The 24,104-nt window shown below is 41.2% G+C and overlaps 3 protein-coding genes across 3 annotated transcripts; 1 reads left to right on the top strand and 2 right to left on the bottom strand.

The window, feature by feature from the left end:
* On the bottom strand, window positions 1–4,902 carry LOC133127750 (flavin-containing monooxygenase 5-like). The gene is made up of 9 exons (XM_061240887.1): window positions 4,831–4,902; window positions 3,995–4,131; window positions 3,186–3,374; window positions 2,912–3,077; window positions 2,614–2,756; window positions 2,305–2,504; window positions 1,533–1,888; window positions 1,337–1,409; window positions 1–1,208 (listed from the first exon to the last, which is right to left on the bottom strand). Exons 2-9 carry the CDS (start codon window positions 4,124–4,126, stop codon window positions 803–805), a joined length of 1,665 nt encoding a protein of 554 aa, XP_061096871.1. The 5' UTR covers window positions 4,127–4,131; window positions 4,831–4,902; the 3' UTR covers window positions 1–802.
* Window positions 4,903–9,854: 4,952 nt separating this feature from the next.
* plpp6 (phospholipid phosphatase 6) lies at window positions 9,855–14,390 on the bottom strand. Its single transcript, XM_061239880.1, has 2 exons — window positions 13,737–14,390; window positions 9,855–11,136 (listed from the first exon to the last, which is right to left on the bottom strand). Exons 1-2 carry the CDS (start codon window positions 14,227–14,229, stop codon window positions 10,769–10,771), a joined length of 861 nt encoding a protein of 286 aa, XP_061095864.1. The 5' UTR covers window positions 14,230–14,390; the 3' UTR covers window positions 9,855–10,768.
* A 1,773-nt stretch (window positions 14,391–16,163) lies between these two features.
* prdx6 (peroxiredoxin 6) lies at window positions 16,164–23,341 on the top strand. The gene is made up of 5 exons (XM_061240425.1): window positions 16,164–16,364; window positions 20,808–20,964; window positions 21,947–22,093; window positions 22,314–22,460; window positions 22,590–23,341. Exons 1-5 carry the CDS (start codon window positions 16,273–16,275, stop codon window positions 22,716–22,718), a joined length of 672 nt encoding a protein of 223 aa, XP_061096409.1. The 5' UTR covers window positions 16,164–16,272; the 3' UTR covers window positions 22,719–23,341.
* The last annotated feature ends 763 nt before the right edge of the window (window positions 23,342–24,104 follow it).

The raw sequence follows: 24,104 nt of genomic DNA on the forward strand, positions 1-24,104 counted from the left end.
TGTTTTTTAAATTCTATTTATAATACAGATTCACACAGACATACAGTACTGTGCAAAAGTTTTAAAGGCACCTGTATAACATTCTGTACAGATACGATTCTTTCAAAAATAATTAAATGAAGGGTCCTAAAACATACTACACATTTTACATTACATTTTAGTAATTTGGCAGAATAGGTCAAATTCAATATTTTTTGTGACCACCCTTTTGCGTTAAACCTGCATCACTTCTCTGAGAGCCAACGCTGTCCTGCAGTTGAATAAGACAATCAGCAGGGAGGTTGGTCCAAGCATGTTGGAGAACTTGCCACAGTTCTTCTGCAGACTTTGGTAGGCTCCTTGCTTCTGATCTCAGACAGCCTTGATCAAGTTTTTATGTAAAAAGTAGTCAATTGCTTACAGTAATGTTATTTTATTTTTCTTTTTTTTAATTAAATCTGTAAAATTAAATATTTTGGAAAATGAATATTTGGAAATCTCAAATGTGTTCTTTTATACCAACACACAAAAAAATAAACATATAATAAAGTCTAGGGTGCCTACGACTTTCAAAAACATTTTGGTACTACATACTGAAAGGATTATTTGGTCCCAATAATAAATAATAGCTTTACAACAGGTGAGAATGGCATAGGACTAACATGTGTATTCATAAAAGTTTCACGACCATTCTTTTCTCACCAGTCACTGCCACTATATGTTAGGATGGCTGATGTTTCTGGTCATGAAAGATCGGTGAGTTAGTGGAACTGATTTACATATTAAATGATTGAATATAGAATGCATAGACTGAAAGAGGGATTCAGATCCTGTTAGGTTTAATGGTGGAGACTAAGGCAAGAAGAGAAGCTGGGGGGTGAAGGTGTATGTAATAAGCAGCAGAGGCCCCCAAAATGGTGACGACACTCCATTTGAATAGACGCCCTGCTACAGAGCTTCCAGGCTCATCATCCACCTGGCGGGTCTTGAGAGGCTGATACATGCGGTCAAACTGGGTGAAGATGGCTTGACGGGCCCCCGACCACTTCCCAGGTCCGGTGAGTCGATACTGGTAAGCTGTGACTGGGCCCATTAAGACGTGCTTGAACAAAGGGTAGTCAGTGAAGAAGAGCCAGAGCAGACTGGGGCGTACTCCAGCCTCACCTGCTATGTTATCCATGTAGCTGACAAAGTCCACCTGAAGTGGGACTAGCTTGGAGCAGATATAGCTGGAAGTAGAGTGTAAGGATTAAAGTTAGCTGACTATGTAAGAGGCAAGTCATGATTTGTTGTGCCTTTTACCCCATCTAACACAATTTTTATACTTATTGTTTATATAAAACTCTGGCAAGCTCACCTTTTCTCCATGTTCTTTGTGTCATTCTCAACACATTTCAGCATTGCTTTGTTGGATGGGAGCTTCTTCAAACCTGTTAAAGGACAAAGGACAGTTGCCATTTCTTCTTACATTGTTCTTAGAACTACACACAATTTATTTTTTGGATGTCAAAAATAATGACCCCCGAGGCTTACACTTCCTATACTAGTCTTACCTTTGAAGACTCTGGTTACCCAACGTGCCTGCATCTCTGCCTGAGGCATGATGGCTCCCAGTGCATGAATGAACCCAACAACGGCCAGTGTGGGGTGTTCGAGGCTTGGGGGGAACACATGTTTGTACAGCCCCACTCTGTGCCCTGACTTCGCCATGATCGATGGGGGCAGGAAGGGAAAGTCATAACTGTAGCCTGTGGCAAACGCCACCACATCCACTTTTTCCACCACAGACCCATCCTCAAACACCACGCTGGAGCCTCGGATCTCCCTCACATTGGGCTTCACCACCACAGATCCGGACAGGATTTTCCCTGGAAGATCATCGTTGATCACTGGGATCTGACTGAAAAGCCTGTAGGGCAGATGGATCAATTCCTCTATTAATTTGTTATGCAAACTAGAAATACATTTTTTCTGTCATACCAAATGTATACGCAGGGCAAATGTAATCGGAAAGAGACTATGGCGTAGCAAATCAATTGTCATAATCCCTTTAATTTTCAACCTATTACAGATGCTGTCATTTGGGACTGTGAGTCATAAAAAACTCTTGTTTTCTGTTTGCATCTTGACAAGCTGTTATTTTTTTTCCATTGTGGGAATACAAAAAAACATCAAAAAGCAGTCCCTTGAGAAATTTTCTGCCAAGTCATCCAGTTTTCTTATTAATTACAAATAATGCATTATTGTAAATACAGGTAACTAGTTTTTTCTGGGAATACAAGAAACTAATTGTCATCAGATATAAAAAAAAAAATCCTGTTTTACCTGTGCTTTGGCTTGAGGGCATACATTGTGTGGTCGTACAGGGCATTCAACTTGCCTTCACCTATCCAATTGAGAATATTGATTGGGAGGAGTTGGAAGAGGATGTGCACAAATCGGGTGTTGTACTTCATGTCCACAGGCAGCCCATTGTCCGACACCACGCGTATGACCCAGGCGCCCCTGCGAGTGCTCACATACACCTGCAGGAAGGACCCATTCTCACATGAGTGGCCTTGCATTCTGATTCGTGTGCATGAAGTGACACCTGTTAAGCACTTCTTACACTTTAAATCTTTCACCAATTTTCACCTGCTCTGCAACTCTGCTGCACTCCACTGCAATGTCACCCCCCGAATTCCCAATTCCAATGATCACAATCCTTTTCCCATGGAATTCCTCTGGGCCTTTGTAATCCCAGCTATGGAAGACTTTCCCCTCAAAGTTCTCAATCCCTGCAACACAATGAGTGAGAATGGGGATAAGTAATTTCGCACTACCCATTTCAGAAAGCCCATGAGCAACATTTTAAACCAAGGCAGCATGTGTCTTGAAGGTTACTGTCACGCCTCATTTCCAGACATCTACAGCAATAGCACTGTGTTGTAACCTGGGAAGTCTTTTAGAGGCATGTAAGGATAGGAATAGTGTCCCGAACAGACGATCACAGCGTCAAAGATGTGCCTCTCCTCCTGCCCTTCTCGATTCTCCGTCACCACCTCCCACTGCCCTGAGCGAGTGAAGTCAGGCCTTTGCCTCACGCTGCGAACATTGGTCTGAAGCACAGCAGAAGGGAAAGGTGGAGTCAGCCCTGGCACATGAGACAGGCTCAGATACAGAATGTGTATGTGGAGCTGTAAACCAGCCCTGAGCTAGTCAGTCACCTGGAAGCGAATATGCCGGAGCAGCTTGAAGTGTTCCGCGTAAAGACGGAAGTACTGCAGGATACGAGAGTGGTGCATGTAGTTGGGGTAGTCGGCTGGGATGGGGAAGTCGCTGTAACACATCATCTCCTTGGAGATATTGATGGTCAGCGACTTATAGATACTTGCCCTGTTGGGCTCAGAGACCTCCTACACAGACAAAAAGAACATGAGTAGGGTCACAATTTGTTTTAAAGAGAAAAATATATGATTGATTTTCATCGTGAAACAAAAACTTTGCCTGAGCCATCTTTTGAATCCTCTCTGACTACAGACATATTGGCAGTTGACGAGACCAGTTGCTTTATACTTGTGTGCATCGCCAGGCAGTGGCCCATACTTCTAAGTTGTTTTGCAGAGGGGATTGTCTAACCAATTAGTACATATTGATAAATCTTTGGAATTACCCAGTTTTTCTAATGGAGTGTTTGCATTCAAAAATGCATTAGCAAATAATGGCTGACATATGTCCACCACTGAAAACTCTCTTGTGCCATTTGATTCTCATGACAACTTATTGTTGTTCTGTGTGTAAGGATGAATTGCAAAATGCTGAATTTATTTTTCTGCTTTCCTCTCCCAGTGTTACAAAAATCCAGGGCCTATGGAGATCACATGAGGGTATGGATTGTAGTGCAAGTTTAAATCCACGTGGGACACATTCTTGAGACAAAATTCCATGCGACCATGACAGAAAAAGATGAAACAAATTTATCACAGTCACAGACTGATAGTAATGATGATAGTTTTGAGTAAATTGTTGGTCTTGCCTTATACTTCCACAATCCCCCAATATCATCGCTGCTTTCAAAGCACACTGGCTCCAGTCCCTCCTCTAGGCATGATTTGATGCTGGTTAAGCCTGAGGGTCCAGCCCCAATTACTGCTACACGGCGCACCATGCTGTCTGCAGAAATATGGAGAGTTACACAATAAGACATGAAGCACAGGAGTACAATGGCAGTGGCAAAAAAGGGTTTAAATGGAGCAAAGAAAATCCTGACAAAAGGACATATCCATTCTGAATTTGTCTCATTGGAGCTGTTGAGTGGATCAACCTGATAAGACACTGTTCTAGTGCATGGATAGTCCCCATGGTCTGGAATATTTTTTTTTCTCCACTCATGTCTGTTATTAGAAGCAGCAGCTAACATGACAGGTTTTGGAAAGAGCAGTTGAGTCTGTTGCACTGCACCAAACATTGTGCATGAATATGGTTAGGCATTTAAAATCGGAGAGAAATAAAGAAAAGAACAAGGTAACATTGTGTGACCTCTCATTTTGTGTTGGTGTGATTTCTTCAATATTTCTTTGTCAGGCCTTCAGAACTGACATACAATATCCATACTTTCCAATACCAAAATGCAAATTTATCTGTAATATTATTTATCCTCTATATCCATGTAGTTGTGACTACTTGAGCATAATTAAACTCTGGAAAATGCATTCTGCAATGAAAACCATCATTATTTCTCAAACATGACTCTATTAAATGCTCTTTGAACCCTTCCAAATTATGTTATAATTTTCAATGTACCACATAAAATGCAAATGCAAGATAGAAAAGTAATAATAATGGAATGAGCGACCAGCCAAAGCTTCCTACCTTTGTCCTCTGTTTGAGTCAGTGGGGAGAGCACTTTGACCACCTTTTTTTATACAGCCATGCACTTTTTTGTGAATTTCCATAAAAGGCATTACCCCATCCAATGAATGTTTACACAAGGCAGGTGAAGGGTCCATCAAATCAAATAGCAACTGACATCAGTGCGTTATTCAAGTGTGCTAATGACGCATCACTCTATGTTTTTTCCCCCAACTTATTATCCTGAAGATTGCGTTGTATTGCAATTTTTGTGACATTTTCGACATATCAGTATAAGTGCCTTATCACAGAAATATGTCTATGATTTATAGGACATTTGGAGACTCTGAAAGGACGCATGGAAACTAAATTATTGGCCTCATGAGGTGTAAAATACTGCATTTTGCAGAAAAGTATACAACATTTCATCCTGAAAGTGAAGTGAAGTGTTTGCTTCTCCGGCCCGGCCTGTCACCCTCCCCCTACCTCTCAACTTCTCTCTCCTTGTGCTTCCCTCTGATGGAAACAGGTCAAGAAGATCATAAAAAATAAGCACAATAATCACAATAATAACATATTGTATACTAATATATTAATTTAGGTCCATTGATAGAAGGTTTTGTCAAATACCAAACTCCCATCAACAAGTCAAACACATTCCACAATTTCACATACTACTTATTATTCAAAAGCAGGCTAGTGCCTGTCGAATATATTTAGACGCTCACTGATATAAAATGGGATCATTGAAAATGCCCCCTAATGTGGAGTCAAATGTGTTTTCACAGTCTTCCTCAGAAATAGGCGAGTTCACAAATTCACAAGAGAAGTCCTCCAAATTAAATAGTCTATTTAGACATAGGCATTGCAAAATGCTGAGAAAAACAGCAAGCTAGGTTTTGAAACAGTTGGTAGCTCAGACCAGCTCGACATGGTTTATCTGGTTCACCAGTTCAGACCAGCTTGACATGGTATGACCAGCTCAAGCTAGGCTTTGAAACAACTGGTTGATCAGCTTCAAGCTCAGACAAACTTCTAGCACTAGCTGGTTGACCAGTTCACTTCACTTTTTTAATTCTCAAGATGGTAAAGCTGGATTTTACAGCAGGTAGCTAGTGATGTTACAAATGATTCCGAGGAGTGTCACCTACCTCAGACAGACCCAAGTCACAGTAAGATAACAGCAACATGAATTTCCATCCAACCGTCTTTATTCAAAATGTGAATTTGCGCATAAGAAAATACAGTAAGAACACCTGAAATTCGGGAGAAAAAAAAACCCTGAGTGCATTATTATACATACTTCCGCTCCAGAAAGCCAAAGGACCCTGACCCAGATCTCAGTGTTTTGCCAGCTTTTGACGAAGTAGCAGGTCAATGGAAACACATTGATTCGCATATTCTTTTGCTGCACTCTCTAGCTCTCTTCCTTAGTACATTAGGCTTCAAAGATTCCACTAAAATACATTTCTGTAAATATTTCAGGCGAGAAATAAGCAATGCAGTTGCTGAATCTTCATTCATATTTGATCAACAATGCCTCGTTTGAAAGAGGTTTGCACAAAAGTGCAATCCATTTGTTATAAAGTTGGTAGAAGAGTATGGGTGACCTGATTCCATGCACCCAATTCCCTCCTTGATGCTCATTAGTGGAAGAGCCCTCTGACTGGTTGAGTGCCTACCACCTGCCTGTGCCAAGTGCTACTATTCTTTTGGCATAGTAACTCTAGTAGCTCAGGTGGTCGATTGCATAGTGAAAAGAAGCAGCAGCTGAATCCATGCAATTCATTATCCAACCCAATTATTCCAATTCAGGGTCACGGGGGGGGGGGGGGGGGGGAGAGGCAGGAATGAGTGTGCATTGGGCGAGAGGCAGGAATACGCCCTGGACACACCACAAATCACTCATACCTAAGGGGCAATTTAGACTCTCCAATTAACCTTACCTGCAAGTCTTTGGACTGTGGGAAGAAACCTGGCCAGGATTTTAAGCCAGGACCTTCTTGCTGCGAGGCAACATTGCTCCCCACATTGAAGATAATGTAAGAATTAAACCAATAAACCTAGTGCATTTGTTCCTAGTATCAGGGTTGAATGAGTGTATCAAAGTGCATTCTTAAAGTCACAGAAGATTCAGCTCTGCTAATAAAACACAGGAATAGGGTTTCAGCTTTCCCTTGTTTATTCAGAAAATACAGATGAATCACATGGTCACGTCTACAATCTCACAACAAAAGTGAGGCTTTAAAAACGCAACAGTCACAGTTGAGGCAACCTCCAGTCTGAAGTCATGTCCAGGAGTGCAAGAAGGTCTGTACATAGTCACACTGACAATCCTGATGCTGATGTAGTCCCTTTGTTTTGCAAGTTATGTATTTATAGCATGTTATATGTTATAAGCTGACCATGTGACAAAACAACAATTGGGAAAAACTTACATCCTGGACAGACAAATCAAAATTCCATGAAAAAGAACCAGGAGTGTCAATATTAATGGTAACCATTTACTTTTTTTGGTCTGAACCATCTTAAATGTCTACAAATGCACTGTGTAAAATATACCCTCAGTGGCCGCTTTATTAGGTACAGCTATATAGTACTGGGAAAGACCCCCTTAAGAAAGGCCTCCAGAATACCCCACATTCTTCATGGCATGGAGTCACCAATATGCTGGACACATTCCTTATGGATTTTGGTCCATGCTGACACAATAGCATCATGCAGTTTCTGCATATTTTTCAGCCACACATTCATGCTGTAAACTGCCCGTCCCACCATTGTCAGACCTTTTTTTAAATCTTAAATCGTCCAGTTTTTGTGATCACCCACTGTACTTATCTTAAAAGAGCAGTCGTGCCTAATAAAGTGGCCACTGAATGTCATTCAACCGTAGTCATGCTGGATCAGCAAGCATGCCTGTGGTATAGGCTGAATGGGGCATCTCTCATCTCTGGAAAGCGGAACATGACTAGAGAGGCAAATCAATAAATTTGTAACATCTGCCGGGTATGAGCATTGATTGATACTAATGTACAGTAGGATGCACACATCCAAGCCCTATCATTACCAGTGTTCTAGTTTCTGGACAAACGCAATTGGTATGTGTAGAATACACACATTTTTGATGAGAAACACATATCCAGTAACTTTTCAAACATTTCAAATTGTTGCGTCTTTAAGGCCTTTCAACATTGATCAAGCCAAACAGCTATATTTTGTTACAACATAAACCACATATAATTTTAAGTAAACATCTAATTCAATCGTCACATTTGCTACCACTTAGAATCAATATATAATTATATTTATGTAAACATACTGTACACAGTGCTATGCAATATACAATAGTCATACAATTGATTAAATCTTTACAAAGCTGGTGAAGTCATGTGTAATGAGGGAATACCAAGGAGCTTCTATTGCCTGACAGTTAAGTCTTTCCTGAAACATTTTTGGAATTAAAAGCCAACTTAAAAAGCAGTCTATGTTATGACAGTGTACACATTCACATAGTTGTCTTGGTTAAGGTCCACAAAACATGAGCAGCTTAATCCTAGTATTTAAATGTGTTTCACAAGACTGGTTCCCACTCCTGAATTTGGACCCTCATATTAAGTTCCCACTCAGTCTGCACTTATTTGACAATTAACAGACTCAATACTTATGAATTTTCCAGCATAAAAATGTATTTACTACTGCATGGTTTCCCCACATTAGAAGATGTGGTGCCCATCATAGAAAAGTGAGTTTATTTCATATTTATACACCAAACTGCTGAAAACATGGCATTTTCAATCAAACAGACAACTGTAATAAAGCAAGCATTATCACAGGTCTACAAGGGGAAGAAAAAAAAAGGTTATGAGCTGATATTTGCACCTTTGTCAGCTACAGAAAAGATTACCAATAGGATGCCTTTTGACACAGTGATTTGCTCTGGTAATGAGTACAAGGGAGATATCATGAATTGCACATTAAAGCACACCCATCGCAACTCACACCAGCAACTCTGAATGGAAGGGGCTCCTTGGCTCCACACACTGTCACATACAATGACAATGTTCTATCATCCACGCAGGGTGAGGAAATCTACACTGCACTGTAACAATAAAATATATACCAAGTCTAAATAAATGCCACACACAGCTGGCCCAACACAGAAAGTTACATTCACCAGTTTGAAGGATGAAAGCAGGAGAGGGTAACTCCGTAACTGTGTAAGTAGAAGGGTTCATTAAAGTATTGTTCAATCCAGTGAGAGCATGTTAAACAAAGACAATAAAAGTAGTCAATTGCCTCAGTGGCACTCAAGTAAGATTAGAGTGGGGTTAATGTTTCAGTTTCATGCTACAGCAACAGGGATAACTTTTGATTCCATAAGCCCAACAACTCAATTCTAGTATAGGCTAGATCCAAGGGTAAACTGAAGCTCACAGGCTACCAAAGGTCATTTGCCTCACTTGGTTAATGACTGAACAGCTACAACTTCACAATAATTAACAGCGGCAGAGGTCAGTTTATCTGGCTGAACATTAACATTGCATATGCAATCTATCCTCAAATGACCCTACAGAATGCACGTATTGTCTCTTCACTCAACTGGCTTCACTCCAAGTTTGGTCTTGAGTGTTTACAGTTGTGCATATTACTGTGTTAATATATCATCCAAGACCAGATATGGACTGAAATTACACATTCACAGCCTGTCTGCCTAGGAACAAAGTGACATCAAAGGGCAGTTTCAAGTGCAGATAGGCCTAGATCAGGGAACAAAGCCCAGAATTTCATTCAAATATTTGTTTCATATTTTTCCCGTTTTTATCCCAATTTAATAGCCAATTGTACCCTATCTATTCTGATAGCCAGTGTGTTATCTAGGGATACACCGCCTACACCCCGTCTCATCAGGTGATCCTGAGAACGACACGCCTTCTCCAAGCCGCAGTGTCCCACCCGGGACTGGTGGCCGAGGCGCCCGGGGTGCTGTTGTATGCGCTGATCTCACTAACCCCCCCTGCTGAGTCTTCCCCCCCGCCCTTGTAGTGACGAGCCAATTATGCAGCTCCACATGAGCCGGTCGAACTCAGTGTGCCTGCATCAAGGTCTGCTACTAAGCCAAACAATTCATGTAAATGCTTCATCATGTTTCGAGGTCTCTGCTGAAGACATGACAAATAGATTTGGGGCCAAAACACCTTTTTAAATGATGCATTTGACAAATAGGGGCAGCAGGAATTGCCATACAAGGTAAAAAATATTAGAGTCCAAGTGTATATTGGAAATCTGATTTTGTTGATACCGAGCAGACAAACATATTGCATTATTTGAAATGAGACAGCAGTCACTAGAGAACAAAGCTTGAATTTAAAGCCAAAACCATGAACCAGATTGAAGGTCTGGAAACTAAATACAATACTTCATAGTGCAGATGTTCTGATACAACACATTCAGTTCCATTTGTTGGAGAGCAACAATAAGTCTTAAATTATTAAGCTAAAGCAACAATGAAGGAAAGGAAACTCAAATTTTACACAGGACCCCATGCCTACATTGGTCATGGTAAACATGACAATAAACCCAGTGCATTAGATTTACAAAATACATTTCTATTTTGAGAAAGTGGACACTAAACAATGTAGTGTATCAGTGAAACATTCCACGCTTCCATCCCGCAAATTTTTAAAAATAAATTCATCCAACCAGTATTCACCCAATACACATATTAGGGGCAATGCATACCCCAAGGCTTTAACAGTGAAGCAGTAAAGTAACGTTACCCCACCCATGCACAAATATACCCACACAAATGTTTTTCACTGCATATTGTGATGCATTGTTCATTATTGTTAATCTTTTTTTTCAGGTAATGGTAAATATGCACAGTGATGGTACTGGCTAGGACTAGCCAGCGTGATGGCAGACCCAGCCACCCTTTCTTCCCCGTAAAACCGCAGACCTCTCAGCCTGTCTGCCCCATCATGAGCTGCAGCCCAACTGGTGAGACCCACAGCATCTCCACCAGGTTGTACTGGCAGTAGCCCATGCCGAAGCCAAACACCACGTCGGTGACATTGTGCCTGCCCAGCAGCACGCGGGAGAACCCCACCAGGGCAGCCCACAGCAGCACCAGGACACGCAGAGGGGCGGCCAGCACCAGGTGGGCCAGCAGGAAGCGGGCACACATGGCCGCCCGGGTGGCGTGGCCCGAGGGGAAGGAGTAGCGGTCCACGGAGAAGGTGGCGAACATGTCCATGCGGTTGTGGGAAGGACGCCGGCGGCGTACCACAGCCTTCACCACGGCAACCAGGACCAGGTCCATGACAAGGGCTGTGAGAGGGAGGCAGGAGTTTAGCAGGACCACAGATGGAGGACAATCACACAGCTTGCCTGGGATAACAGTCACACTGAAAATGTTCAAGCATTTTTGGGAATAGTTATTATAGGCATATTGCTGCACTCTCCGTTGACACAAAATGTACCAGAGTAAAGTAAATTTAAAGTGAAAATAAGACAAAGGACAAATATATCCAGGACAAAAGCTATATCCAGGACAAAAAAGCACAGGAAAGAAAATAATCTGCTAAAAACAAATCTCCAGTGTTGAGTCAAATTCTCTACTGACATTGTCAGCTGCATTCCTTTTTGTCTTGTTCACTCCACAAATCCAGTCCTTTAACGGACATTGTGAAATGCTTGTTCCTGTGGAAAACCAATTATTGGGCCCTTGATAATTACGCAACGCAAAAACAAATACTGTAAACTAAAAAATAATAGTTATTGACATATGCTTTTCCAACATGCATAAAGTAGTGTTCACTATTAATGATTCATTGGAATCAACCAAGTCCCTTAGCTTAATACTTTGTGCCAACACGCCTGGCCAAGATGACAGCCATGAGTCTTTTCCTATCATTTGTGATAAGGTTAAAGGATTTTTAACCATTCCTCTATGCAGAAACTTGGGTTTGCGCTTATGGACCCTCCTCTCCAGTTCAGACCACAGGGTTTTGATGGGATTTAAGTCTGGAGACTGAGATGGCCATTGTAGATGGATGTTGTTTTCACATAGCCATTTATGTGTGGATTTTGATGTGTTTGGAGTCATTGTCCTACTGGACAATCTACCTACGTACAAGTCGCAGCTTCCTAGCAGAGACCGACAGATTTTCTGCCAAAATGTTGTGATACTTTGTTGAAATCATGGTGCCATTAATTGTAAATAGTGCCTCTGGACCACTGGCAGCAAAACATCTCCAAAACATTAATAATCCACCTCCATATTTGACAGTAGATATGAGGAGCTTCTCCTTGTATGCATTCCTCTTTTGCCGCCAAACAAGTCAATGATGTCAACTGTATGGCCAAAACGTTCAATTGTTGTCTCATTTGACCATCACAATCCATTCCAGTCATAATTCCAATGAGGTTTATCAAACTCGAGATGCTTGGTTTTCTTTATTGTGCTCAGTCTTTATGCTACCCTTCCAAAGAAGCTCTGTAATTCTTAACCCATTATGGACTAAGGCACCCTATAGAAAACCCATAGAAAGGCCTAGGAATCACCATACATTTCAACGGTTATGCGTCTTGAAAATCAGTCGTATGATCAAACACAACGTTGGTGTTGCATCCATCCATTAAAGGAGATGTAACGTGCTAGTCACATCCACCCATAAGGGGTTATACTGGGATCCTTGGGTTACTTAAAGCCTCCCTCACCATCTTCCTTTCCATTTGTGGGGACAATGTGCCCTTGCGTATGCTTCCTGGCAAGTTTTCAACCATTCCATAATAAATTTTTCTTGCAGTGCTAAGTAGTGTGTTTCACCGTTTGTGTTTTTTTGCTCCCATTACCAGACTTCAGGATGGTCAATTACAATCTGTCTCTTCTGAATTGACAGTTCTTTGGCTTGTTTACACCACCTGTTTATTTGTTCTGTCTGTGTGTTCCATAATACCTCAAAATCATATTTTGCTCTACATAACGTTTCTCATTATGAGTCAGGGTCAATGTCCTGAATGGAAGCAGATTGGCACATCCATGGGCAACAATGTAAAAGCACCCAGTGACAGTATCTTATCTCGGGGATTTGGCTACAGACATTAGAGATATTAATAGGATTTTATCATTGACACGCCTTTACACAGGCAAACCCACAGCAGGCTTGTCTTGAATATACTTTTTGATTACCATCTGTTCTGGCTGTAATACAGATTACTAAATGCTTGAACATAAGCAAATGTTCATTTTTGTTTGACATTCAAAAAGGCAAGCCAGAGATGTTATGTAAATACTCTGTTGCAATTCATGGAACTTCAAGTGATACTGTGAACTTTAAACAAGTTGCAAGGTTGTTGGGATTGTAACAGCATACCTTTGGTACATCGATAGCTCCACTTCTCTTTGCTGGAAGTGTTTTCCATGCCAAAAAAAGCAGGAAAATGACAAATGGATAGCCTGCATACCAAACTACAATGACATGAATATACCATGCCAGTTCTGATTAGATGAGAAAACAAGTTTAAAGAAAAGGTCTGATGAAAATATACAAAATCAAACCCCGATAATTGTTCACCTGATAACTGCCACTGCCACAGAAGTGAAGCCAGGAAGAGGAGAGACTTAAAAGACAATCAGCCACACAGGGAGATGGAGAGGGTGAGAGAATATCAGAGGAGCCAGGGTAGCCAATGCAAAGGAGATACTGTTGTAACTCAGGCAGATCGTGATAGCGAGGGGTGGGAAGGAGCTGGTCCAAGGGAAAAAAACAAAACAAAAAAAAAGGTAAAAGGTAAACGGGGAAGATTATTAACTATCATTTGTTTAGGTTATGGAGAGGATGGTAAAATATACTCGTTCATGAAAGTGACGTAATAATGACAACGATTGTTCTGGGGAAAAATATAAAAAGGCGGTTTAAGATTACCCATTAGGAGATTGAGCATGACCTCCTGCCCCGCTGCACTGTCACTCTTGTACAAGCAGTACAAGACGCCGGCCAGCCAAGGTATCCCGTGACCTGAGATCTCGACCAGTTTCATCAACGGTCTTATGCTGCCCCATGAAGAGTCTTCGCAGGCGCACACGCCTAAACGTTTAGACAGCCACAAGTCAATGGCGAGCAGGGAGCTCAAGGCGATACCGACAAACGACGGGTTCAGACGCATACAGTCTTCCTCTGGTAGTTGCTGGCCGCCGGTGGCAGACGATGAAGAGGCATTTGAAGAGCCGGAGCCTCGGCGCCGAGTGGGGCTCTCCGAAGCACGCAGTCGAGCAGATGTCGGATCTGAGCCCTGTCTTTGCAATAAATGTGGTGGGGGAGTCTTGCTCAATGACATAAACTCATAACGTCCGTTGTTACTCACACCAGGAATGCTGCTACTGCGACCGCAGTTGTTTTTTGCTTTCGGGGAAGGCATGCTATTTCCTTTTTATTGACTTTTCTTTATGTCCCAGTCTCACCGCGATAAAATATTTGCTTACGTTAATCAGATGTCTTCCGATGCTTTAATACATAATTTCACATGTGACACTTCCTAGCTAATATTTCGCTTCCCCTAACAATTCACAAACGCCATCTTTGCTGTTTCAAATGCAAAGCCCATTGGATGAAAACATTTCGGTCGACAAGGGAAGGATCACATGACCAGCATTGATGCTTGAACAAAGCGAAAACAACTCCATCTAGCGTCAATGGATCGAATTTAATCTGAAAGTGCAGATGTATGGGAGGTCTTATGTAAAAACCCCAGGACATATCCTATACCTAATAGATAGTTAACATGTTTGAAAAAATCAACAAGGTCCACGCCACCTTCATCCTGTGCATTCCTGATACCAGATAAAATATATCAGTGCAGGCACATCATAGGTCTTTATCAATTTAGTATTTACAAAATATTTCAAAATAAGGAATGCATTTCAAAATAGTTCTATATATTCATTGTTTTATATGGAAATCACAGCCAATACATTGCCGATTTCCCTCACAGTCTATCCTATGGTTCTCCCATAAGTATTTTGCAAGTGTAAAAGGGCTTGACACCACCGGTAACAAGCTCTTCCCTGAAATCCTCATCTCAGGACACTTGGGGAATTCACAAAAAAACAATTACAATGAGGTATAATACTATAAATTAACAATCTCTATTTAATGAGAAAAAATAATGTAACCTTAAATCCATTACAAATCATTGAGGGCCAGTGTGTATGCAGGTTTTTGTTTACACCAATTACCGTTGGCTGTATACACCAACACTGGTTCACTTGTAGATTAGATTACAGTAAAATGTTTCATATAGGGGGATACAAACATTATTTGGCCTGCATAATTGCAGGCTGGATCAGACTATTATTCCCCCCGTTTCAAACCGCATACCACATGTGGCCCATGACATGCAGGTGCACGTCTATAGAGATCTGACAAGGCAAGTCCAGGGGGCATCGTCCGAGCACTGACAGTGCTGTCAGAAATGGTAGATTTAATGGTGTTGCAGGTCACGCCTGAAGTATAGTTCCGCATGGCATTCAACGTTGTAACAGTAACTTGTTAGTCTTTGCGAAATAAAAGTTAAACGTTTATTACCTTGATGATCAGATGATTTTTGTTTAAAAGGTGAATTAATATAAAACCTACTTGGGAAGTTTCAATTCAAGACAAGTAGGCCTATTCTGGCTAGGCCGATTTCAGCACGTTTGAGGTTTGATCAACATAGCAACAATTCCTGTGACAATTGGACAGTTGCCACATCCTAGTTTGGATTGGGGAAATTTTGGATTAAGAAGGATCGAAAATCCAAACGGTCATGATAGAATTTGGCTGTCATTCATACACTTATTAAGAATTGTAGCTAAAATGTCAGATGGTTTAAATGTTAGGGTTAATTAAGTAAGTCAGGCCAGAACTTTGCATTAAAACAAAAAACTGACACTGCAGCTGTGTCCTAAAAACTGAAGGCAGGCTGTAATGAAGCCTAATTAAGAAAAAACAGTATCTTGATAAAATTCTCGAGTTGCAATTGTGTTTGAAGCAAACTTTAAAACAAAACACATACAAATACAGCACTTCAATACTTCAATACTGAACTGAACTAAAATTAAACAAGTTAAACAATCACTGTCTAAAAACACTTAAATATTTTCAGATTAAAAACCCATCCACAAGAAAATTATATAAAAGATGAAGAAAGAAAACTTAAATATAATACTTCATCATTTTAATGTTCATCATGACCAAGTACACCAATTTCTCATATTTTAAATTAAGACATTCGATTAGATTATTCCAAAAAGTTTGACCTCCAAGGACCAAATTACCACTGTTTTGCATAAGGAGAAGCTTTAAACAGGAACAGTTCCCTCCCTCTCTCAATTCGGTTCCGCCTACTCGTGCAAGGGATCTCCAATTCTAACTCCTCGCAAGCGTGCGTGTTACCGATTAGCTGGTCGAAAAAGTCGTAACTATGCCTGGAATATTATTAGGAGACGTTTTTCCCGACTTTGATGCAAACACAACAATTGGCAAGATCCGTTTCCACGAGTTTTTGGGAGACTCGTAAGTAACAATCCGTTACATATCGCGTTAATAGTTTATATTCTCGCTAGCTATTTTACGTGAATTACGTACCATACTTGTACTATATGTAACTATGATTGGATAGAGGTAATATGGTGATAATACTGCAACGAGCGTGTTGTTGCTCGCAGTAATGTTGTAGCTAGTTTGCATTAGCTATCTCTAACTTACATAACCTGCTGGATATGGACTATGCGCATTGCTAAGTGTTACGAAAAACGGGGAAAAAAATCTACACAGTACGCAGCAGTCGCTTAACCACGTAACAACCGTTCTTTTTGAATCGGCATACGTGAAAATAGCTAACTGTAAAGTACAATGATGATGCATAATTGCAAGATGGATCAGACTATTATTCCCCCCGTTTCAAACCGCATACCACATGCGGCCCATGACATGCAGGTGCACGTCTATAGAGATCTGACAAGGCAAGTCCAGGGGGCATCGTCCGAGCACTGACAGTGCTGTCAGAAATGGTAGATTTAATGGTGTTGCAGGTCACGCCTGAAGTATAGTTCCGCATGGCATTCAACGTTGTAACAGTAACTTGTTAGTCTTTGCGAAATAAAAGTTAAACGTTTATTACCTTGATGATCAGATGCTTTTTGTTTAAAAGGTGAATTAATATAAAACCTACTTGGGAAGTTTCAATTCAAGACAAGTAGGCCTATTCTGGCTAGGCCGATTTCAGCACGTTTGAGGTTTGATCAACATAGCAACAATTCCTGTGACAATTGGACAGTTGCTACATCCTAGTTTGGATTGGGGAAATTTTGGATTAAGAAGGATCGAAAATCCAAACGGTCATGATAGAATGAGCAGCTGCCGAGGTGTGTGATGGCGCAAGTTTTACCAATTTGCAACCCTGTATTTTTAATGGGCCTATTGTCTTTGACCTGGATATGCGATGAAATGACATCAATCTACATCAATCTAATCTAGGTTTTTTTTATTTTATAACCTTAACACGCACCTAGACTATCTGCGCTGTTGGGTGAGATCATCATCTTTGAAAACACGAAATACAGGTCTATCGGGATTGTACTAGGGTATCAAATGTAATGGAACATCTACCACAGTGAATAGTCAAGTGGGATGAGCAGGTTACAGTGAGGTACTAAAGGAGCTGGCATGAACCTGGAAGAGTTAGTTGTTGTATTATTAGTTTAGCAATTTTTTGTAGAGAAAATCGGAATTATTCTTATTTTCTTGTACGAGTGTGTATAAACTCCCTTAGCAGGCCAAATAGAATACCTACACTTTAGTCTGCATTTTAACTTCATGTTCATTGTTTTATTTCAAACCCAATGAGTACACAGCCAAAAGAACAGAAAGTGTACCACTGTCCAAATACTTAAGGACTGGATTGTACATATACTGCACACTGACTAGTTATTAATGTGCACATATTCCTGTCTGATTAAAAAATGTACGCCATTGAAGAACTTAACTCTGCAATATTTTCAATTACTGTATGGGCAACTTCCAAGAAAAGGGAGTAAATGCGTTATGCAAAATATATTGAAAGCAGGTGTTTCCGGAGTTAACCAATTAAAATACCATCATGCTTCAGGTCATGTACACTACGCTGGGTAGGCCCAGGTCTTTTGGCTAGAAAATGAGATCTCAGTGACTTTGAAAGAGGGATGATTGATGGGCCTTGATGATTTGGTTTGGTTTGCTTGACATGAGGGTTGACTGTAGTTGAGAGCACATATTCCTTGATTATGATGTCTGTGCATTGGTTCAAGATGCAAGGCAAAACATAGGAGCAACAGAAAAGGTTCATTATAGGCTAAGTCTCAATTGTGCAGGCTGCCTCCTCTAGAACCATTTGTTGCGAAAACGGAGAGGCACATATAGTGCTGTGAAAAAGTATTGAATATGCATGTATGAATATGCATATTTGTCACACTGAATTATCAGATCTTTACACAGAATGTAACTTGCAACAGGATAATGCAAATTTCTAAACTTCAATTCGGCCTCTGATGCAGACTGCTGATTTGTGGCAGATTTCTGCCAACTCATGGGCAGGTGACAAATTCCAGGAGACTCCGGGATCTTCTGGGAGAGGTGGGATGCCTGATCCCCCCCACACACCATCACACTACCGGCACCATGTCTGGCTGCTGGTATGATGTGCTTCCTGTGAAATTCTGTATTTCATTTATTCCAAACATGATGGGACCAGTATCAACCAAAAAGTTCCACTTTTGGCTCATCTGCCCATAGAAGATAATCCCAAAATGCATCCAGGAGTTTTTATTTTTTGTTTTGCAAATGTGCTGTGAACATTGATATTTCTGTTGGTTAGCAGTGTTCCACCTTACTACTTTCCCATGAATCCCGTTTTTTCCCCAGTCTTATGTTGGAGTTGGTAGGCTGGCCACTCCTGGGAGATTAACTACTGTTGAGTGTTCTCTATTTGGAGATAATTGCTCTCACTGTGGTTTGATGGAGTCCTGCAGCCTTAGAAATGGCTTTGCAGTGGCCTATTCAAAGTGTTGAACCAAATCCTGCTGTGGCAGGACCTGAAACAAGCAGTTCATTCTGCAAAGACAAGTGGGCTAAGATTTCCAAGATTATGTGACAGTATGAAAATACATCATAGGAAGCGTTTAGTTGAAATTATTGCTGCTAAAGGTGGAGCAAGTTTTTTCATTCATTCATTCATTCATTTATTATCATAACCCGCTTATGCTGAACAGGGTCGCTGGAGCCTATCCCAGCATACATTGGGCGGAAGGCAGGAATACACCCTGGACAGGTCGCCAGTCCATCGCAGGGCACACACACCATTCACTCACACACTCATACCTACGGGCAATTTTAGACTCTCCAATCAGCCTAACGTGCATGTCTTTGGACTGTGGGAGGAAACCGGAGTACCCGGAGGAAACCCACACAGACACGGGGAGAACATGCAAACTCCGCACAGAGAGGCCCCGGCTGACGGGGATTCGAACCCAGGACCTCCTAGCTGTGAGGCAGCAGTGCTACCCACTGCACCATCCGTGCTGCCAAGTTTTTTCATTAAATAGTAAATTAAATAATAATAATGTTTTGTGTTTACCTGTGTTCCCTTTGTCTAATACTGCCTTTCGTCTAAAGATTTGAAACCATTCAATATGACAAATATGCAATAATAGAGGAAATCAGAAGTACTTTTTCATGGCACTGTATTATGTTTGGGTTTCAGTTCATGAACCCCACTTAATATGCCTACAATGCGCATTTGCAAGTAAATTGGTGCAAATGATGTGAACAGTGGTCTACTGCAGTGGAAAAAGTCGTTCTCAGATGAGTCATCCCTTCTCAACAAGTAAACAAGTGCATGTGGGAATGGTGCACACCAATAGAAACCTGTGTGATTGTTTCCCACAATGAACAACCCACTTATGGTGCGTGGTACATTTTCATATCATTGTTCAGGTACAGTAAGTTAGACACCATTAAATATAGAGCCATTTTGAGTGATCGCTTACACAGTATGGTCAAATATTTCTATCCTGATGGAAGTGTCAAGTGCCCCCATCCACAGGGTTGGTGTGGTCGTGAATGGTTTGGTGAGTATCAAAGTGTGCTCTGTGTATTGATGCTCTGTGACACTTGCCGGGTATCCAGTTGCTCATCCCTGATCGCAGATGTACAATCCAAGTCAAAGATGCAGAAATTAGGAAAATGTTGACAGAGTAGGAATCACTCTCTATTCGCCATTTTAAAGGTAGTCATTGTGAGAGCAGGATTAAGTTGCCAAAAGAATTTGTAAAATTAAGCCATTTCAGGAAATCCATCTTGCCCTCCCTTGCAATCCTAATATCAACCCAGTATTGTGTTCCAGATTTCACAGTCTTAAAGCTCTAGATCTATGCGTGGTACATTTTCATATCATTGTTCAGGTACAGTAAGTTAGACACCATTAAATATAGAGCCATTTTGAGTGATCGCTTACACAGTATGGTCAAATATTTCTATCCTGATGGAAGTGTCAAGTGCCCCCATCCACAGGGTTGGTGTGGTCGTGAATGGTTTGGTGAGTATCAAAGTGTGCTCTGTGTATTGATGCTCTGTGACACTTGCCGGGTATCCAGTTGCTCATCCCTGATCGCAGATGTACAATCCAAGTCAAAGATGCAGAAATTAGGAAAATGTTGACAGAGTAGGAATCACTCTCTATTCGCCATTTTAAAGGTAGTCATTGTGAGAGCAGGATTAAGTTGCCAAAAGAATTTGTAAAATTAAGCCATTTCAGGAAATCCATCTTGCCCTCCCTTGCAATCCTAATATCAACCCAGTATTGTGTTCCAGATTTCACAGTCTTAAAGCTCTAGATCTATTTACATGTAGCCAACTGTTGCTCATGCTCCCAGTGATAATTTAAACATCCCCCCCCCCTCCATACCCTCCCCTTGTTCTCAGCTGGGGTGTCCTGTTTTCCCATCCTCGTGACTACACCCCTGTGTGCACCACCGAGCTGGGTCAAGCTGCCAAACTTAGTGATGCGTTCGAGGAGCGCGGTGTCAAAATGATTGCTCTGTCTATTGACAGCGTGGAGGATCACTGTGGCTGGGCTAAGGTATGTTCATCTGTGGGACTGTATGATCTTTATCTGACTGTATTTTAGCTGCCATTTACCTGCTTATTATTTTTTTTATTTTTGTCAAACAACTAGTTTCCATTTTATCCTGATGTGAAAAAAAACACTTGAACCCACATACGGATTACTTTATTCAATGCAAATAATGCAAAAAAGCAAGGTTTTGATTAACCACACACTAGCTGGTCACTTCTGGAAACATTCATAACACCCATGTTGATTGCATAACATTTTCAGGTTGCTAGGTTGCAACAGTACTATGTCTATCTTCTGGCCCAAACCTGTTCCAAGGGAAAAAAAAAACTTTTCACTGGATGATCACTACTGGAGCCACATACTGCCCCCTTGCTGATTGGACCAAATATTTTGGTTGCTAGGTTACTACAGCACCGCCTCTTCCTGAGACCCTTTTGAAACCAAGGCAGAACATTCAAAGTTGTTGCCAGTTAATTCCTACCTTTTCTTTGGATTTTGGGCAAGCTAATTTCTTTGATGTAATGAACCTACCAAAGGCCCACAGTGGAATATCTCTGATTGGTTTGTAGTTCTTGTAACATTTTTTTGAAATTGTTGCCACCCCTCGTCTCTTCGAACTCGCACAGCACACACACACACACGTCTGGCTGAATTATTATTATTTTTTTCCTACAGTTGAATATTTTCTTTGATTTCCATCCTCTGATTAGAGGGGCTATGACTGTGGCTTGGACCACTCTGAGAAAAGAGGGTTCTTCACAAACAACAAAGGCTTATGCCAAATGTTCTTTTCATATACATCCTTTTCTTTATGTTATAAAGTCAATGCATATTTTGTAATTGACAGAGCTTTACTCTCCTGCCAATATTGCTATTCAGCACAAAGTCAAGTGCTTGCAGCCTTCATCTGAGTGTTTCGAATTTCAAAGAGGTGAAATGGTAAACTGAAATAATGGTGATGATCATCCTTGCCTTTTTTTCCCAGGACATTTTGGCGTACAATCAAGAGGATCCGGGCTGCAAGCTGCCTTTCCCAATCATTGCAGATGACAAGCGGGAGTTGTCCGTAAAGCTGGGTATGCTGGACCCAGATGAGCTGGACAAAGATGGCCTGCCTCTCACTGCCCGTTGTGTGAGTATCCCCTATTGCACTTGCCAAACACATCATGTTCCTTGTGGCCTGCATGGACTGTGCCTCCTGAAGAGGAGTGTACACACAGACACACGCACACACGTGTGCGCCTGTGTGTATACAACCTTGTTCACACACACGCACAGTCACACACACACTACCTGAACAGGAACATGTAGGCTTATCCCCAGAACACCTATGATGTGCTTGTGCTTCTCAGGTATTTGTGATTGGCCCTGATAAGAAGCTGAAGCTGTCCATCCTTTACCCCGCCACAACAGGACGCAACTTTACCGAGCTGCTGCGGGTCATCGACTCCCTGCAGCTGACCGCGCGAAAAAAAGTGGCCACCCCCGTCAACTGGAAGGTGCGCTCTTCCACTACTGCAGTCTCGGATAGACACACAAGGGCGTGCTTTGTCCCCGTACGAGTCTCTCCAGTTATGTGATGTTGCTGACTGATTGGGATTCATTCTCGTCTCTCTCACTTTTCTCAGCTTGGTGATCAGGTCATGGTCCTGCCTAACATTCCGGACAGCGAGACTTCAAAGCTTTTCCCTGCTGGAGTTACCACCAAGGAGCTGCCCTCTGGGAAGAAGTATTTGCGCTATACACCCCAACCATGACGGCGCACAGGAAGCTTTCTCCCAAGTCTACTCTGACCCTTGAAGAGTGGATAAAAACTTAGAGATTCATTGATTAAAAAAATAATAATAATGCAAATTGAATGCTCCCACCTTATGCAAATCATTTCAGTATTTGCTAACTGATAATCATTGTATAACTGTGATAAAGAATATACCTTTGAGCATCCCCAGAAACCAAGGCTACAGTATCACACTGCATTAATTTATTAAGCAGGTGCACACCAAGAACAATGTAACCATTCTCTACAATCTTACGCAGACCATGTTTAACTGATTGCTGAATAGGCTCTGATGGAATGATCTCTGAGATATGGAAAGCATTGTGTGCAGTGCCTTCACCTCAACAAATACCTTACTGTTTTTCAACTCTGGCGTGCGTTCACTGATTAACACTTCCACCTAGTGGTGGTTCATACCAATGTGCTAGAGAGAAAGAGTAGCTGTAAAACAGAATTAAATAAGTGTTTGGTTTGTTATACAATGATGTGAAGAATGCATCAGAATCTATTATGGGAGCACAGGTTGTTCAAAATGCTATTTTCCTAACTGATCAGATATGTTTTCCCTGTTTTGGTCAATGAATAAATACAGCCATTTCAGCATCAAGGCTTTCCTTTCTTTTTCATTTTATTTTTACAGTAGACATGGTTGGGAAGAAGAAATCAATAGACTGTTCATATAACCAGAAAATAAAACCTGTATGGGCTGTATTGCTTGATACAGCTGTTTGAAGTACACTGACATGAACATTTTTGAATAAGGCTAATATGGCGACTCACTCACTTGGTACAGGTGTTGATTTGGACAATATTAACTGCTGACGTGTTAAATTATATTTTGCGGATTGGGGTATCACTGAAGCTAAAATTCCATAATATATGACAGCTTTTGGAGAACAGTTCATGATTGATAAATCTATTTATCTCTATAAGATAATTGGCCAGATGGGGCTATTTGTACAGAAATTAGCATAAATGACATGCTGTAGCATGGTAGGGCCAGAATTTGGCATAAAAACCATTAATCCATTCAGCATTGTGTCAATGGCGCTGGGTGCTGGTAATGCAATGGTGTAGGAAATGTTTTCTTGGCACACTTAAGGCTGCTTAATACCAAATGAGTACAATTGAATGCAATGGCATACCTTAGCATTGCTGCTGGCCATGTGCATCCCTTTATGGCCTTTATTCAAATGGATGCTTCCAGCAAGATAATGAGCTACGTCATAACGCACTTGTCATCTCAAGCTGGTTCCATAACTGACTTCAGTTTACTCCAATTGCCTGCATAGTCCCCACAGTAGCCAGTCAAAGTCCTCACTTGAACCGAAGAGAGATGATGTGGTAGAACCTGTAATGAGCAGTT

The sequence above is a fragment of the Conger conger genome, chromosome 4 (genome assembly GCF_963514075.1).
Source record: "Conger conger chromosome 4, fConCon1.1, whole genome shotgun sequence".
NCBI classification, from domain to species: domain Eukaryota; kingdom Metazoa; phylum Chordata; class Actinopteri; order Anguilliformes; family Congridae; genus Conger; species Conger conger.

What these genes read in the sequence shown, in the direction of transcription:
- LOC133127750 (XM_061240887.1), bottom strand. Translation starts at nt 4,126, where the DNA reads ATGGTGCGCCGTGTAGCAGTAATTGGGGCTGGACCCTCAGGCTTAACC. An exon ending in GGGGATTGTGGAAGTATAAG is followed by an intron (nt 3,375 to 3,994) that starts GCAAGACCAACA and finishes TTGTCTGTGTAG; the next exon opens with GAGGTCTCTGAGCCCAACAG. An exon ending in TCCGGCATATTCGCTTCCAG is followed by an intron (nt 3,078 to 3,185) that starts GTGACTGACTAG and finishes GCTGTGCTTCAG; the next exon opens with ACCAATGTTCGCAGCGTGAG.
- plpp6 (XM_061239880.1), bottom strand. Translation starts at nt 14,229, where the DNA reads ATGCCTTCCCCGAAAGCAAAAAACAACTGCGGTCGCAGTAGCAGCATT. An exon ending in CATGCTCAATCTCCTAATGG is followed by an intron (nt 11,137 to 13,736) that starts GTAATCTTAAAC and finishes TCCCTCTCACAG; the next exon opens with CCCTTGTCATGGACCTGGTC.
- prdx6 (XM_061240425.1), top strand. Translation starts at nt 16,273, where the DNA reads ATGCCTGGAATATTATTAGGAGACGTTTTTCCCGACTTTGATGCAAAC. An exon ending in ATCACTGTGGCTGGGCTAAG is followed by an intron (nt 20,965 to 21,946) that starts GTATGTTCATCT and finishes TTTTTTTCCCAG; the next exon opens with GACATTTTGGCGTACAATCA. An exon ending in TGCCTCTCACTGCCCGTTGT is followed by an intron (nt 22,094 to 22,313) that starts GTGAGTATCCCC and finishes TGTGCTTCTCAG; the next exon opens with GTATTTGTGATTGGCCCTGA.